Raw genomic sequence first — 12,916 nt, 5'->3', positions numbered from 1 at the left:
TGTCTCCTCCACACACACCACTCCTGCCCAAATAATACTGGAACCCTGACTGACCTTTCAATATTAATGACAACATACTCTAGAAAGCACCAGGAGAGAGGTTTTCAAAGCTGCTGAAAGACATAGATAGGTATCTCCTGGGATTTTTGAATGTGAGTAAATAGGCCAATTGACTCCCTCCCACTGCTTTCATGAAATCAGTAAGAGTTGGGTGCCTAACTTCTTCAGTCATGTTTGGAAACCTTGCCGCAATCGTCTTTGAATAACTAAGAATTTTTGGACATTTGGCCTTACTTACAGATGAGGTCTGCCCAGGCACTCGGTAAAACAAACAAAAAAATATCCTCCCCAAACTGGTTAGAGCCTAGTACCTAGTACATGAGAGTGCTCAGAACAGCTGGGCTACTCCAGACGAGACATACTGACTCAGCTGTAGCTTTGGTTTCATATGCTTTGCATCCCAGAATCAGGCCCAGCAGAAACCGGGCTAGCGCTATTTTACTGAAGCCTGAAGCTTCGAGAGCACCTGCAATTGGAACAGCTGCTTCATCTACTTGGTTTCTGAAAGAAAAAGGATAAAAGAAAGGCTCTGCATCTCCACAACTCCTTCCCTCCTCCCCGCCGGTAACCTGGAGCATTTCTGGCAAAGACTGCCAGGTAGCCCGCAACCTGAAGCTGCGCTCCGGAGGCCTCTCACCTGGGAGCGCTGACCAAATTGCGGGCTGTGATCTGCTGATGGCCGTTTTGCCTGTCACTCCACGTGCAGTGCAGGAGACTACACATCAACATCATCTTGAGCAAAGATTTTTACCTCTGCCGCAGCAGACAGATAAAAAAAGACTTGCAAGAAGTGCAACTTTTGGTAGAGTCAGTTCTGGTTTGAGAAGTAACCGTTCACAGATGCATGGTACGGCTGTCATCATCAGGAAACTTTCACTTACTTGAATTATTATATGAAAATAAACAAAAGCCTTTTTGTGTTTCTGAATTTCGTCCTGTTCACTGAACTCATCACTAGCATGTGAAAAATATTTTGGGAAGTCACATCACGCAGGTCTTCCCCAGAAGTCAACGCACCGGAAAAAAAAAATCGTATGTATGTCATGTATATTGCTCATCACTTCTGCACAGATTGGGGTTCATCAAATTTCAGCTTTGATTCATTTTAGCCACATGGCCAAAAGGACCCATATGAAGCTGTCCAAAATTGTCTGCCTTTCTGTTTCAAGCTCATGCTTGCATTCAGAAGCAGATGCAAACACTCACCAGCACTGATATTCATCTTCTGGTTACTCAGAACCAAGCCCCCCCTCCAGCAGTATTTGCATTCAGGCTGGAACAGGAGGCACCACCCCGGTGGGGAGCTTGATGTGAAGCTCCACATTTACAACCCCATCACCAGACTAAATCAAATGGTATGTGGTCCATAACACTGTCAGGAAGGTAGGGTATGCCGTTCTGCATCTGATTAAGAGTGATATATTCAGTCAACCCACGTAATAATGTTGTTTCAGGACTAAAATGAGAAACTATTGGCAAATGCAATCATCTTCTTTTTCAAATGATGAAGAGGATGTGCAAATACACCCAGAGTATAAAAACCTAGCCGTCCTAACGATACAGGGATACCGGCATCAGGGCCGGGATGCTTTACAGCCTGTGTGCTCTGCCTTTTGCCTCCTAGTTGTTGTTTACGCTTAGGAATAGAGCTGTGGGGGACGGGATATTTAGGAACTGTCACTGCGCGAATGACATATGGGTGCTGCCTGGCTCATGGCATCTTTATGATGGTGTGACTTCTAATCCAGACATATGCAGATTAGCAGCGGGTTCAGTCATGCTGCAAGCATTCAGGGCTTCCTTTTAAGCACCGATCCCTTTCTGACTGGCAGTGATGTGACTGTCAGCTACTGTTTCCTGATGTCTCTCTCACATGACTCCCGAGCGCCGTGGTACACCGCGCTCGGACGGCTATCCGATTTCCAATCAGGGTACCGCGGCAGCAGACAGTAACGGGGGTTTCTGTTCCTGGCCAGGTGCCACAGTGTACTTGGAGACATTTGCTGCTTGCATGTGAGTTTTGGAATCCCCTTTTACAATCAGGAGGTCTATGGAAAAAGAAATCCCTACCACAGCATGAACATAATACTGGCTCTGTGTGATGCCAAAAGCATTAATCTCCTTCAGCCTTAAGGCCGTGTGCCTACGGACTCCAAATGTCCCGGTTCACTCAGCACATTTCTCTCGACCTTATGCATGATTTTTTGATAATTATAACGTCACATGATAGCACGCTGCACTGTCTTTGAGTTATGAAACTGGAACTTCACATCGGTAGAAAAATCCAGGTATTTTTTTTTTAAATCACTCACAGGAGAATGGAGAAGTCATTATTGTGAACTGCAAACCTGCTGGTACAGTAGTTTCCAAACTTGAGGATGAGTTGCCTTTATCTCGGTGAAATGATGCTCCAGTTTAAATAAAAATCTCTCAATTTAATTTTCATTGAAAAACCATGGACTTCTGTCTGTAACTCTCACTGGCAACAGGGCCCTCAGCTCCACTTAATTCAAGCCAGGACTCCATTTAAAACGTTTATAGAGGATCAATAGGTGACTAAACGCTATGCTGAGAGGTACATCAGAAATGCTTTTGACACAAAAAATTTGGCTTTGTCTTTTGTACCAAGTGTTGAATAGGTTTTGAATTTAAAGAGGTGTTCCTGTGGCCAGCACAACTTTCATACCTGTAGGAGGGCAGGACTCTTGCCAAGAGGAAGGAAGGAGGAAAACAGAGATGGTTCCCAAACCACTGATACAGTTTTCTTCCCTTTACCATTCCTACTGAATTTTTTTTTTTTGTTTAACCCTTTTTTGTATCATTCACAGCATGTGAATAGGTCAGTGTCACTGTCCCCTCGTTGTCCATCGAGCATAATTTAGACACTCAGATTGCTGCAGAGAAGGGAATGTGATCTGATGCCATGCAAGTATATTAAAAGGGACTACTAGAAACTGAAGCCATGTTCTGTTGCCTCCAATCTGGGAATGGCAGAATGGCTGCGGTTGTTTGGCAGGTCATGAAGGCCCAGGAAATTTACTTCTGCGAGACTTAAGGAATGTAGTAGGGCTGAGATCAATGTGATCATACAGAGACTTGTGAAAAGTCAGTAGAATTTATTTTTTGATACAGAAAACTCTCCTTTCTGTTGAACTTCCAAAATAACTGGTCTATAAAACATGTAAATTCAATCATATGGTTTATAAACGCTGCAGGAAAATTACCGTTTTCTGTACATTTCTATAAATGCAGTTCCTGTAGGGCTGATGGAGAGGAAGCTGCAAGTTTCTCACTTTTCTTCCTATTACTGAGTGGGGACCACATGCCCGCATCAGCTGAGCGTGGATCACAAGAGCAGCGACAGTGAGGTTCACCACAGATCCTCCTGCCTGCTTCTCTGGTCTGCCAGCCCCCATCAGCGTGGGCACAGGACCGCAGGGCCACTTCAGTTGGGAGGGACCGCTGGGGGTCACCTGCTCCGACCTCCTGCTCAAGCAGGGCAACTTCCAAGTTAGATCATCGCTAATTAACAACACAAGGAAACACAACAGAAACACCGGGGATGTGCATCTGCCTTGGATGTACGGCATCAAACAGAGAATTCAGAAGAATTTCATAAGCGCATTCTCAGTTCACCACTACCTTAACTTTAAAGGCGTATTTTAATGTGGCACTGATTCACGATCAGCTTTCTCAGATATATACAGCATACCCAGAAACCAGCAATTGTAAGCTGCTCAAACTTACTAACAAGTTGACCAAAGGAAACTTAATGCTTTAATCCAAACACAAGCAGCAGACAAAAATCCTGATACGCTTGTCAAACATAGCATAATCTTGGCTTTTACTTTATTTCAGTTTGTTTTGGTTGTTTTTTAAGGAACTGTAATTTAACCTTGTCAAGTAGGAGTTTCTGGGTTTTGGGGTGGGGGGGCGGGCTCTCTCCAGATGAAAGCAGAGGCACATAAGGAGAGAACTGAGCAAGCATGTGCTCTCGCAGTCGGTGTCGGGCAGCTGAGGGTGACCGAATCTGCTCCTCATTTACTTCTGTACAGCTGGGGATCTCTAACAGCACTCTGCTTGCTCCGCTCGTATTTCCTTTTTACAGGGGAGAGCCTTTCATCAGAAAGCTGGAACAAATTGCACCTTTGGTTAAACCATCATGCATGCTAACCGTTGCTTCCTCTTTCCCGGTATCTGACATCAGAGCCATGCTGTTTGAGGAAGTCATAGTTACAGCGATTGTTTTTAACTGCTGCTCCCTTCTATTTTAGTCTGGCTGAGAACCATCCCTTTACACTCCACTTCTGGCTAAATACACATATATCTGTAACCTGTACATCCAGAAACATTGTTTGAGAAGACCAGAGGACAACAAGACGTTTCTGGGCAGAACAAAGAAGCAGAAAAGGAAAGTGTGGCTTTTTATTTATTTATTTATTTTGTATCGATTTAAAATTCTTTAACAACAACAGCATGTTGATTGATGCGAAGTCACAATGAAGCCACAGTAGACTTGGCGGTGTGATGAATGCTCCTTTGACCTTTAGAGATGGTTGGCCTCATTCCCCCACTGCTGCGCTCCTAGGGTTGTAATTCATACCTGTGGCAAAGTGGTTACCAAATCAGCATGGCAGCAGTTTATAGCGACTTGTGTGAATCACAACACAAGGAACAAGGCAGGGGGAAATCAGGCCCAGTGCCTTCTCCTACAAGGCATCAAAGAGAGGATCTTTTATAATTTACTACAATACTGCCTAAGTACCAACCTAAAGCGAGGCCCTGCCAGGCACCCTATAAACACAGAATAGCGAATGGCTGCTTGCTGCAGCCGAAGGGCTTGTCTACGGGGGGAAGTCACTGCTCATTAAATGAAGGTGCGTGCAGGGAGAGCCGCTCTTTGTGCTCCGGGAGGGGACGGTGCAGTTTGAGAGCTCCCGCCTTATCCCAGTGCGCAGTGACCGCAGGCGCTGTGTAAACCTGGGGGGCTGCACAGCAGCTAGGCAGAAGGGTTGGAGCCCCACTAGTACCCCTCCTAAATCTGCCCTGCCTCCCAAGCAGATTAGCCCTGTGCAGAGAAACCCCTTTAACCCTTTGCAAGCTGCAAAAGCCTGGGAAACAGGCAGAAGAACTGTGCGGGGGAAGAGGTTTCCAGAGCTATGCACATAACCTTGAAAGGACAGTGGTGGCCGCATCTACGGGGCCTTGCTGGATCACTCCTAAGACTGACTCATGGTGCCCCAAAGTGGAGGAACCTACCGGTGTCCACACTGAAGGCCTTCAGGCATCCCAAATCCCTCCTGAGGTGGAGACCAGCTCTCTGGAATGAAGTCAGTCTCCAAAGCTCACCAGAAGGGAAGGGGTCCATCATCAAGGCCCTTTAGTCATCATATCCTCAAGGCAAATGCGCCATGGTCACCCTATAACCTCACCATGAAGCCCTACAAAGGGGTCCTGCCTTACTGAGCGCTATCTAAGATCACCCAAAAGCAGATCTAGCTGATCACACGCAGGCATGCTGGGCCTGGGGCAGGGGGCACTCAATCCATCACCTCTTTGCCAATGACTGAGGGCCAAAATGCCCCTTTTCTAAAAAGAGTGTGCTTGAACAGAAAAAAGAGAGGTCTTGCGCAGCAGGTGTTTTGAACACGTGAGATCCTGGGCCCTCACAGGGAAATAGATTTTCAGATAGTTCAAGGCAAGTTTGCAAATGTGTCTCATGAAATGGGCCTCCACTAAATACAGCGATCACCCAGTCCCAGGGCCTAGGGAAAAAAAAACCAGTTCCCAGCAGAAGCAACGCAATCCCCCAATTTCTTCCAGAGGTCCAGGGCACCTGCCAGGACTATCTTATTCCCTTTTCTTTAGAGGCATGCGTCCGGAGTCAGTGATACACAGCAGTTTCTGACTTCAAGTGAACAGCCCAAGCACGTATCCTAGGACAGGGCAATTTGGGCTGGGAGTCACAGCCTGTGACCATAGGAGATGGCTTGTCTTATCCTTCGTGAGAAAAGTAGAGAAAGCCAGAAAGCAAGGTCTGACCAGGGCCTATGACATGAAAACACAACTGTGCAGTCCCTTTTCTGTCTTTTAAAAGTCCTGCAGTTCCCCCATGTATACCTAACATACTAATTTTGAAAGTGCCCAAGAGGAACTGGGATTTGGCTTATTTGCAGTGTTGTGACAGGCAAGTTTGTAGGAAACCTGCGTGTAGTATCTCCCCAGACACCAGCAGCTCCAGGACTAGGCAGGCTGTGTGCGAGTCCAGGAATGCCTGCGCTTCATGCATTCCCTTGCAAAAGGCAGGGTATGTTAAGATGGCCAATGCACCATCATTTTGCACATACGCACCCACAGCAGCGCAGAAAATATAGCAGACAGTGGATATGCTGGGGGAACCAGCGTCCGAAGTTCGCCCGGCTCTGACATGTGCGATAAAATGGTCTTCACGGAGTAGACAAAACGCCATTCTCTGTCTAAGACTGTCTAATGCCACCCCACTCACTCCTCAGTCCTGCCAGGATTAACTCCACCAACAACTTCACAGAGCTCACCAAGACACACATCCACAAATACACCTGTGTCCCTCAAGTCTTGCCTCCTTTGTGGCCAACGAAACCTCCCCTGGGTCCCAGTGACCCCCTGCACTGCAGTGCCTGGCTGAAGGCAGGACTCGGTAAGGAAACGGAGGGGACAGCTAACCTCTGCTTCCACGGGCTCTCCCTGCTTCCGAGATGCCTTCTTGCTTTTAAAAGCACCCAAGGGACGAGTGCTGTTTATTTAGCAAAAACTCTGGAATTCGTTAACTTAAACCAAATAGTGGTTTTGAGCCTGTTATTTGTTCACAGCCCCTACTGAATAACCAGATATGATGAAGCCCACGAGGTGTCTCGAGCATAACTCTCTGCAGTTTGTCCTGTGTGGACAAGTGATGGTGCATGAGTCAGCTGGCTAACCACTAGAAAGCAAAACCATACTCCTCGTAAGCTTCCAATTAGAAACAGTAAATTAACAAAGCCACAATCACTTCTTATAAGCTTCTTTTTCAAAGCCAGCTTTTTCCGCTGTCCTTTCTGATTTTCTTTCAGGATCCTGAGGTGAGGATGAGCTCCATCTCCTTCTGAAAGAACGGAGGGGAGAGCAGGGCAGGCAGCCAGGTGCAACCTAGAACAGCAATGCAGAAAGTCAAGAAGATTTCAGCTGGAAGGGCTCTCTGGAAGTCTCCACTTTCACCACCTACTCAAGGCAGGGCTAGCTTCAAGGCAGACCAAAGCACCTTGCAAGTTTTCAATGTCTCTGTGGACGGAGGCTATGCAATGTTTCAGAGAGATCTGTTCCAGTGTTTCACCAAGTCTCCTGGTGAAGAATTTCCTTCCTACAGTCAGAACCTTCCCTTGCTGCATCTTGTGACCATTGCCCCTTGTCCTTTCGCTGAGCAACATGGAGAGGAGTCTGGCTCTGTCTTCCCTGTAACCCCTCTTTAGACGATTGAGGACAGCAATTAGATGTCCCCTTACCGTTTTCTTCTCTGGGCCAAATACGCCCAGTGCCCTCAGCCCACCCCCGTTACGTTACACGCTCCAGCCCACAGCACAGGAGCATTTTACTCAAAATTAACGACGCTATTCCATTACTGCAGAGGTCAAAACCAATGACCTCAGGATGTCACCCTGTGTATTTTAACGACAAAATGCTGACATTTTAAAATCATTTGAGGATTTTTTCCTCATTCTGTATAGGTTAAATGCTCCTATAAAACCACAATAAATTAAAAATTATATGGAGTTAAATTTTATTACAAGTTGCATAAAATACAGCAACAAATCACATCCTAGCAGGTGACCATCCCTTTCTGCTAGGTATTAAGCCTGTCGTTCGGCCAGCTGAGCTACACTAAGCATCAGATAAAACCTGCAGATTGATTAGACCCAACTGGCAGCTGCAGAATTAACACCTGCAATTTTGGTCAGCTAGCTAAACTAATTGAACTGAGCAGCACAAAGCTATCAGATTTCACTCCTTCTCTTTTCACACATAACTCTTGACGTCCTTTGCAAGCGGTTGTGAGAAACTGCATATTTGATTTAGTTTGAAATCTGATCATTTTCGCAGGTGACCGCAGCTTTGTAATGCAAACATGGAGATACCTCTTTATTCTCCTTGCAGAACAGAGTGGGTTTGGTTTTTTGTTCTGCTTTAGGGAACTGCCATTGGATATTCAGTGACAAGCAGTTTGAATAGATAGATTTAATTTTTGCTACAGCCCCAGTTACAATAACAATCCTTACATCTCTTGTAATTACCACCCAGCATTTCACCCACAACTACATAACAGCCTCTCTTTCTGTATATTTAATCACCCTCTCCTAACCTCCAACTCAACTAATGGAACTGCTGGTTGATTAGCAAACAAATAATCACCTGAGTGCCAGACACAGACAGCTGCACCGCGTGTGTGTCGCTCACGACCCACCTGCAGAACGCAGCAAATGCCAGATGCTTGTCTTGGAGCAAGCTTGGCCGCAGACCACTGGACACGGAGAGTGGTGCCTACCTGCGTGCCTGTGCCTGTATGTATGCAGAGAAATAAGAGCAAGAAAAGCTTGGAAAATGTTACCAAAAGGAAATATTTTTATCTGCTCTTCTCTTCATGGCTAATTTGTTTCTTGGTGTTTCCTCAGTGTCATGACTACCGTACCATCTGCTAAAGAGAAAAGTTTGGTGCAATCCCAGGTAGTCAAAAAAGGAGCTGGTTGCTCAGACTGTGCAGTGACAGCGGATTTTGTAAGTGGTCCTGACTAACGTGGTGTGTGTCTCACGAGTTTTATAGTTTCTAAACATTACAAGATGGCAAGCAGTTACAACTAATACAATGTTTGGCAAAATCTCCTGACTAAACCCAGATTTTACATTTGATTCACAAAGTGACTGCGCAGTTCAACAAAAGGTGGGCTTGTAATAATTGCTGGCATTATTCACACAAATATATTAATATTTTGATTTTGCACACACCACCTTGAAAAGAAGTTAGAGATTCAATGCCAGCTTCAGCGTATATACCAGAATGCTCCTGAAGTACATCCCAGAACTCTCATTTAATGATGTGATATTTTATTTTAAAATATACATTCAGGTGTGTGGCGATTATTCAGGAAAGATATAAAGCTCACTCAAATCCCTTGGCTTCTCTAAGGCTGGATCTCGCTTTATTGTTTGATTTTCTTGACAAAAATGGCATTAATACTTTAGTGGAACTCGGGATTATATCAGAGCCTCATTAAACTGAGCAGTGCAAAAATAAAACAAAAGAGAGACTGAACTTCAGAAAGCAAAGATTTGTTGGGCATCCTTCCACTTGGAAAGAGATAGTGACTACGTTAGAGGTAACCCATCCTTTTTAACTAACCTTGAGCAAAACTCAAATTTGTGCCCAGTGTAGATGCACACTAACACCTTATTAACATATTTACTTCTTTTTAGCAATAAGGGCAGACACCAGCAAAGACACAGTCAAACTGAGGTAAAGAGGTATTAAACTTTTCCTTTTTATGGGTGTAACTCTGAATGTCAGATTGGGTGTTGTAAGAAGGCAAATGGATGGGAGTAGCACTACAAGAGCAGAAATGTTTTCTCCATCTTATTAGGGAATGTCTGCCTGATTACAATGAGGGGAAGGGGAAGGGGAAGAAAGGGGAAGGGGAAGGGGAAGGGGAAGGAGAAGGGGAAGGGGAAGAAAGGGAAGGGAAAAGAAGGGAAGGGGTGCTCTGTCTTCTTTACACTTAACTCTTCTGTCCTCATAAGGCTTTAAATTCTCATCCATTTGTTTAGACAGTACTCTTCCTTCAAAGGGACACATTGTCTTCTGTGTTTGCCAAAGAAGACACAAACTCCCTTAAAGATCTCCTTCTAGCTGAAATTGCCCACCAAACTAGAGAACTCCCTAGGTGTAAGTCAATGTGAGGAAATGCAAGAATCCTTTGCAGAGCTCACCTGAACATTTCCCTGGTAGGATAACACCACTGTGCCACCAGCAATCTCTGCTTGTGCAAACAAAACTTGACAGCAAACACAGGTGAACCTTCTGAAAGATCTAATTTTAGAAAATGTACTAAGCTGCTTGATCCACATGATAAAGAAGTGCTTCATGGGCTATATCTATACTGCTGGATCACAACTTCATTACTTCTACATTTTTCCTTCCACACCTCGGCATTTAATATTAATTTACTTATGTGGAATCAGCCCTAATCACATTTGCCATAGGTGAGCTGTTACCAGAACTAGAGGGTTTTAATTTCTAGGAAGTCACTGAACTAAAAACACACTTGGCTGTGTGTGTTATAATATATAAGCGAAAGAAGAGAGTGTGAACAGCATCCTGCCCTCCTGCTCTGCTGTGTGCTGCCGCAGCACTGACTCCGTGAGAATTTGTGTGTGTGTGTGCATGTGTGTTGCTAAATCACAAGCAACACTAGCTAGGGAAGGGAAGGGAAGGGAAGGGAAGGGAAGGGAAGGGAAGGGAAGGGAAGGGAAGGGAAGGGAAGGGAAGGGAAGGGAAGGGAAGGGAAGGGAAGGGAAGGGAAGGGAAGGGAAGGGAAGGGAAGGGAAAGGTCCACAACCCCAGATGTATTGGCTGCATATCAGTGCCCCCTGGCACCTGCGGAGAGTGAACTTCTGTTACTTACAATCTGTTAGATCTCACAAAATTAACCCAACCCTTGCCTTCATAAAATAGCACTGTATGGAAGTAGCCTGATCTCCAGGAGAACAGTATAGACGGAGGGGGAAATGCCAAACTATATATTTCATCATTTGCACTTAAAAGAGTGGTATGAGAAGTGGTTTGAACAATCCTCCTCTTCTGAGCAAAACAGACTGAACTCAGTGCCTGAAGGTCTTAAATGCTGGCATCCACCTACTGGGTCACAATTTATATCATCTGCATCTATATGACGATTATACATTTCCTTCCAAATTGTTGATAAAGGTCTTGAGCAATGCTGAACCAAGAACAGCTCCTTAGGCAACTTCAGTTCAAAATTTACAGTGCTCCTCTGCCAGCTCTTCTAAACCAGAGATTTCCAATCTGTAGTGTGCAAAGCCCACTGATGGTCCGCATGCAACCTCAAAGGAGCAGCCAAACACAATTAAAACTCTGCCCTGCTGCTTTCTTCTGGAGGCAATGAGAGACTGCTTGAGTAGGTAAGAACTTACTGACATACTTGGGCTCAGTCTCACACAGTGAAGGGAGCTACTGCCGTGTAGCTGCTGTTTAACAGCCTCTTCTCCTTCCACCACTTAGACTACTACAGGACATACATGCAGAAACTAAGGGCCAGCTCTTTTTCCTCTAATACACCCCTACGGTTGCTTTCGGTTTCACTGACAGCAATATTTATTCTGTATCTGAATCACAGAAATCACTACAGATCATACTGTTTAGGGATAGTAATGGAAAGTGGAGAAGTAGTATCAAAGTAAAACCAAAATGTGCAGCTGAAAAACCTGAACATGGTAGTAAAATCTCAAATCATTAAGAGAAACTAATTCACAAGAGCAATGATCGAGCTCATAGCCAATCAAAAGCAGGTGAAGTTGGAGAAATATGTAAAAATAAAAAGATCAGAGAGGACAGAATCAGATGGCACCTGACAGAGGAGGAGGCATTCAAATATGAACTAGCACATAACAAAAGGAAAAACAAGGAAGATAATGTAACAATGACACAAAGGAATGGAAACCACCAAATATAACTGAAAAGTCTAGGTAATAATAATATACATAATCCCAGCAAAGGTCCAAGTCAGTCCCAGAAAACTGTATACAACTTTTGGAAGTTGAATTCAAAGAAAGAGTGCTGTTTATTAACAAAGGCACACTGGGGAAAGGGGGACAGGTGGAAAGACAGACAACAAGCAAAAACCAACTTTTCCAATCTTTTATGTTCATTTCACCATTGCATCAACATCTTTCCCCTCTCAGGCGTGCACACACACACAACACTCTCCATTTCTTTCCTTGCTTCAGCCTATTGAGTCCTATCACTCATCAGCTGTCTTTGCTCCTTTTGTATATAAATAACCAGACCAATGAAGCTGCTAGGATTCCTAGTTGTGTGGCTACAGAAAAATGTACTTACAAAGACCTAGTTAAAGGTAAAGTCCAGCAAACTCTAAAAGACATTTGAGAAGTCAGTGTACCTCAAGAAGTTACTGTGAAATTAAAAGCTGAAATCACAAACCTTTGGATCTCTTGAACGGGATGCCCTACGTTGCAGTTTCTTTGTTGTCTTCAGAGGTTGATGGGCAATTATCTGCTGAATATTTTTGTCATTGTTAGAAAATGTTAATTAGTCAAATACAAACTTTGGGGGAAAATAAGGCAGTATCAACAAGGAGAGCCATGAATTTTGGTCAAAACTAGGAAGAAAGGAATGCCAGGATAGCTAGTAACTTGCTTGTGAAGTAAATTCACGTGGCATGTGAGAGAATCAGACACAAGTCCCAGCTCTGCCTGATTCACAACAAGAATATGAAGGAAGCCAAGTCAGTCTTTCTGTGGTTCAGTGACTATTAATACAAGACAGAACAGACGCAACTGGAAAGCCTGAGAAAGTCCCACACACACTCCCTTGCAAAAGGCACTGTCTGGAGACTGGGGAGGCCACAGCCTAGTTTCAGCACAGCAAGCACTTGCAACTATATTGAACCGTTTCAGGTTTATGTTGAAATGTGGAGGGAATATTTATAAAATCTCAGTGAGTTTGATAGCTATTCTGCACCTACTTTCATGCTCCTCCTCTCTCACAGCCCTCAAAAACGTACAATCCTGGTGTCTCCACTACACCCTGCTCTCC

The 12,916-nt window shown here is 44.6% G+C and overlaps 1 protein-coding gene across 1 annotated transcript in view; it reads right to left on the bottom strand.

The window, feature by feature from the left end:
• Positions 1–6,231: 6,231 nt before the first annotated feature.
• The window catches only part of SEC61B (SEC61 translocon subunit beta), a 43,442-nt gene continuing 36,757 nt past the window's right edge, over positions 6,232–12,916 (bottom strand). Inside the window, exons 4-5 of the mRNA XM_082315006.1 lie at positions 8,534–8,628; positions 6,232–7,224 (exon numbers count right to left, since the gene is read on the bottom strand). Of these exons, the coding sequence (XP_082171132.1) occupies positions 7,145–7,224; positions 8,534–8,628 (175 nt within the window). The 3' untranslated portion in view covers positions 6,232–7,144. The remainder of the gene's footprint in view (positions 7,225–8,533; positions 8,629–12,916) is intronic.

Source organism: Platalea leucorodia (genome assembly GCF_965183815.1).
Source record: "Platalea leucorodia genome assembly, chromosome: 1".
NCBI classification, from domain to species: domain Eukaryota; kingdom Metazoa; phylum Chordata; class Aves; order Pelecaniformes; family Threskiornithidae; genus Platalea; species Platalea leucorodia.
This window is presented reverse-complemented; position numbering and strand designations above follow the sequence as displayed.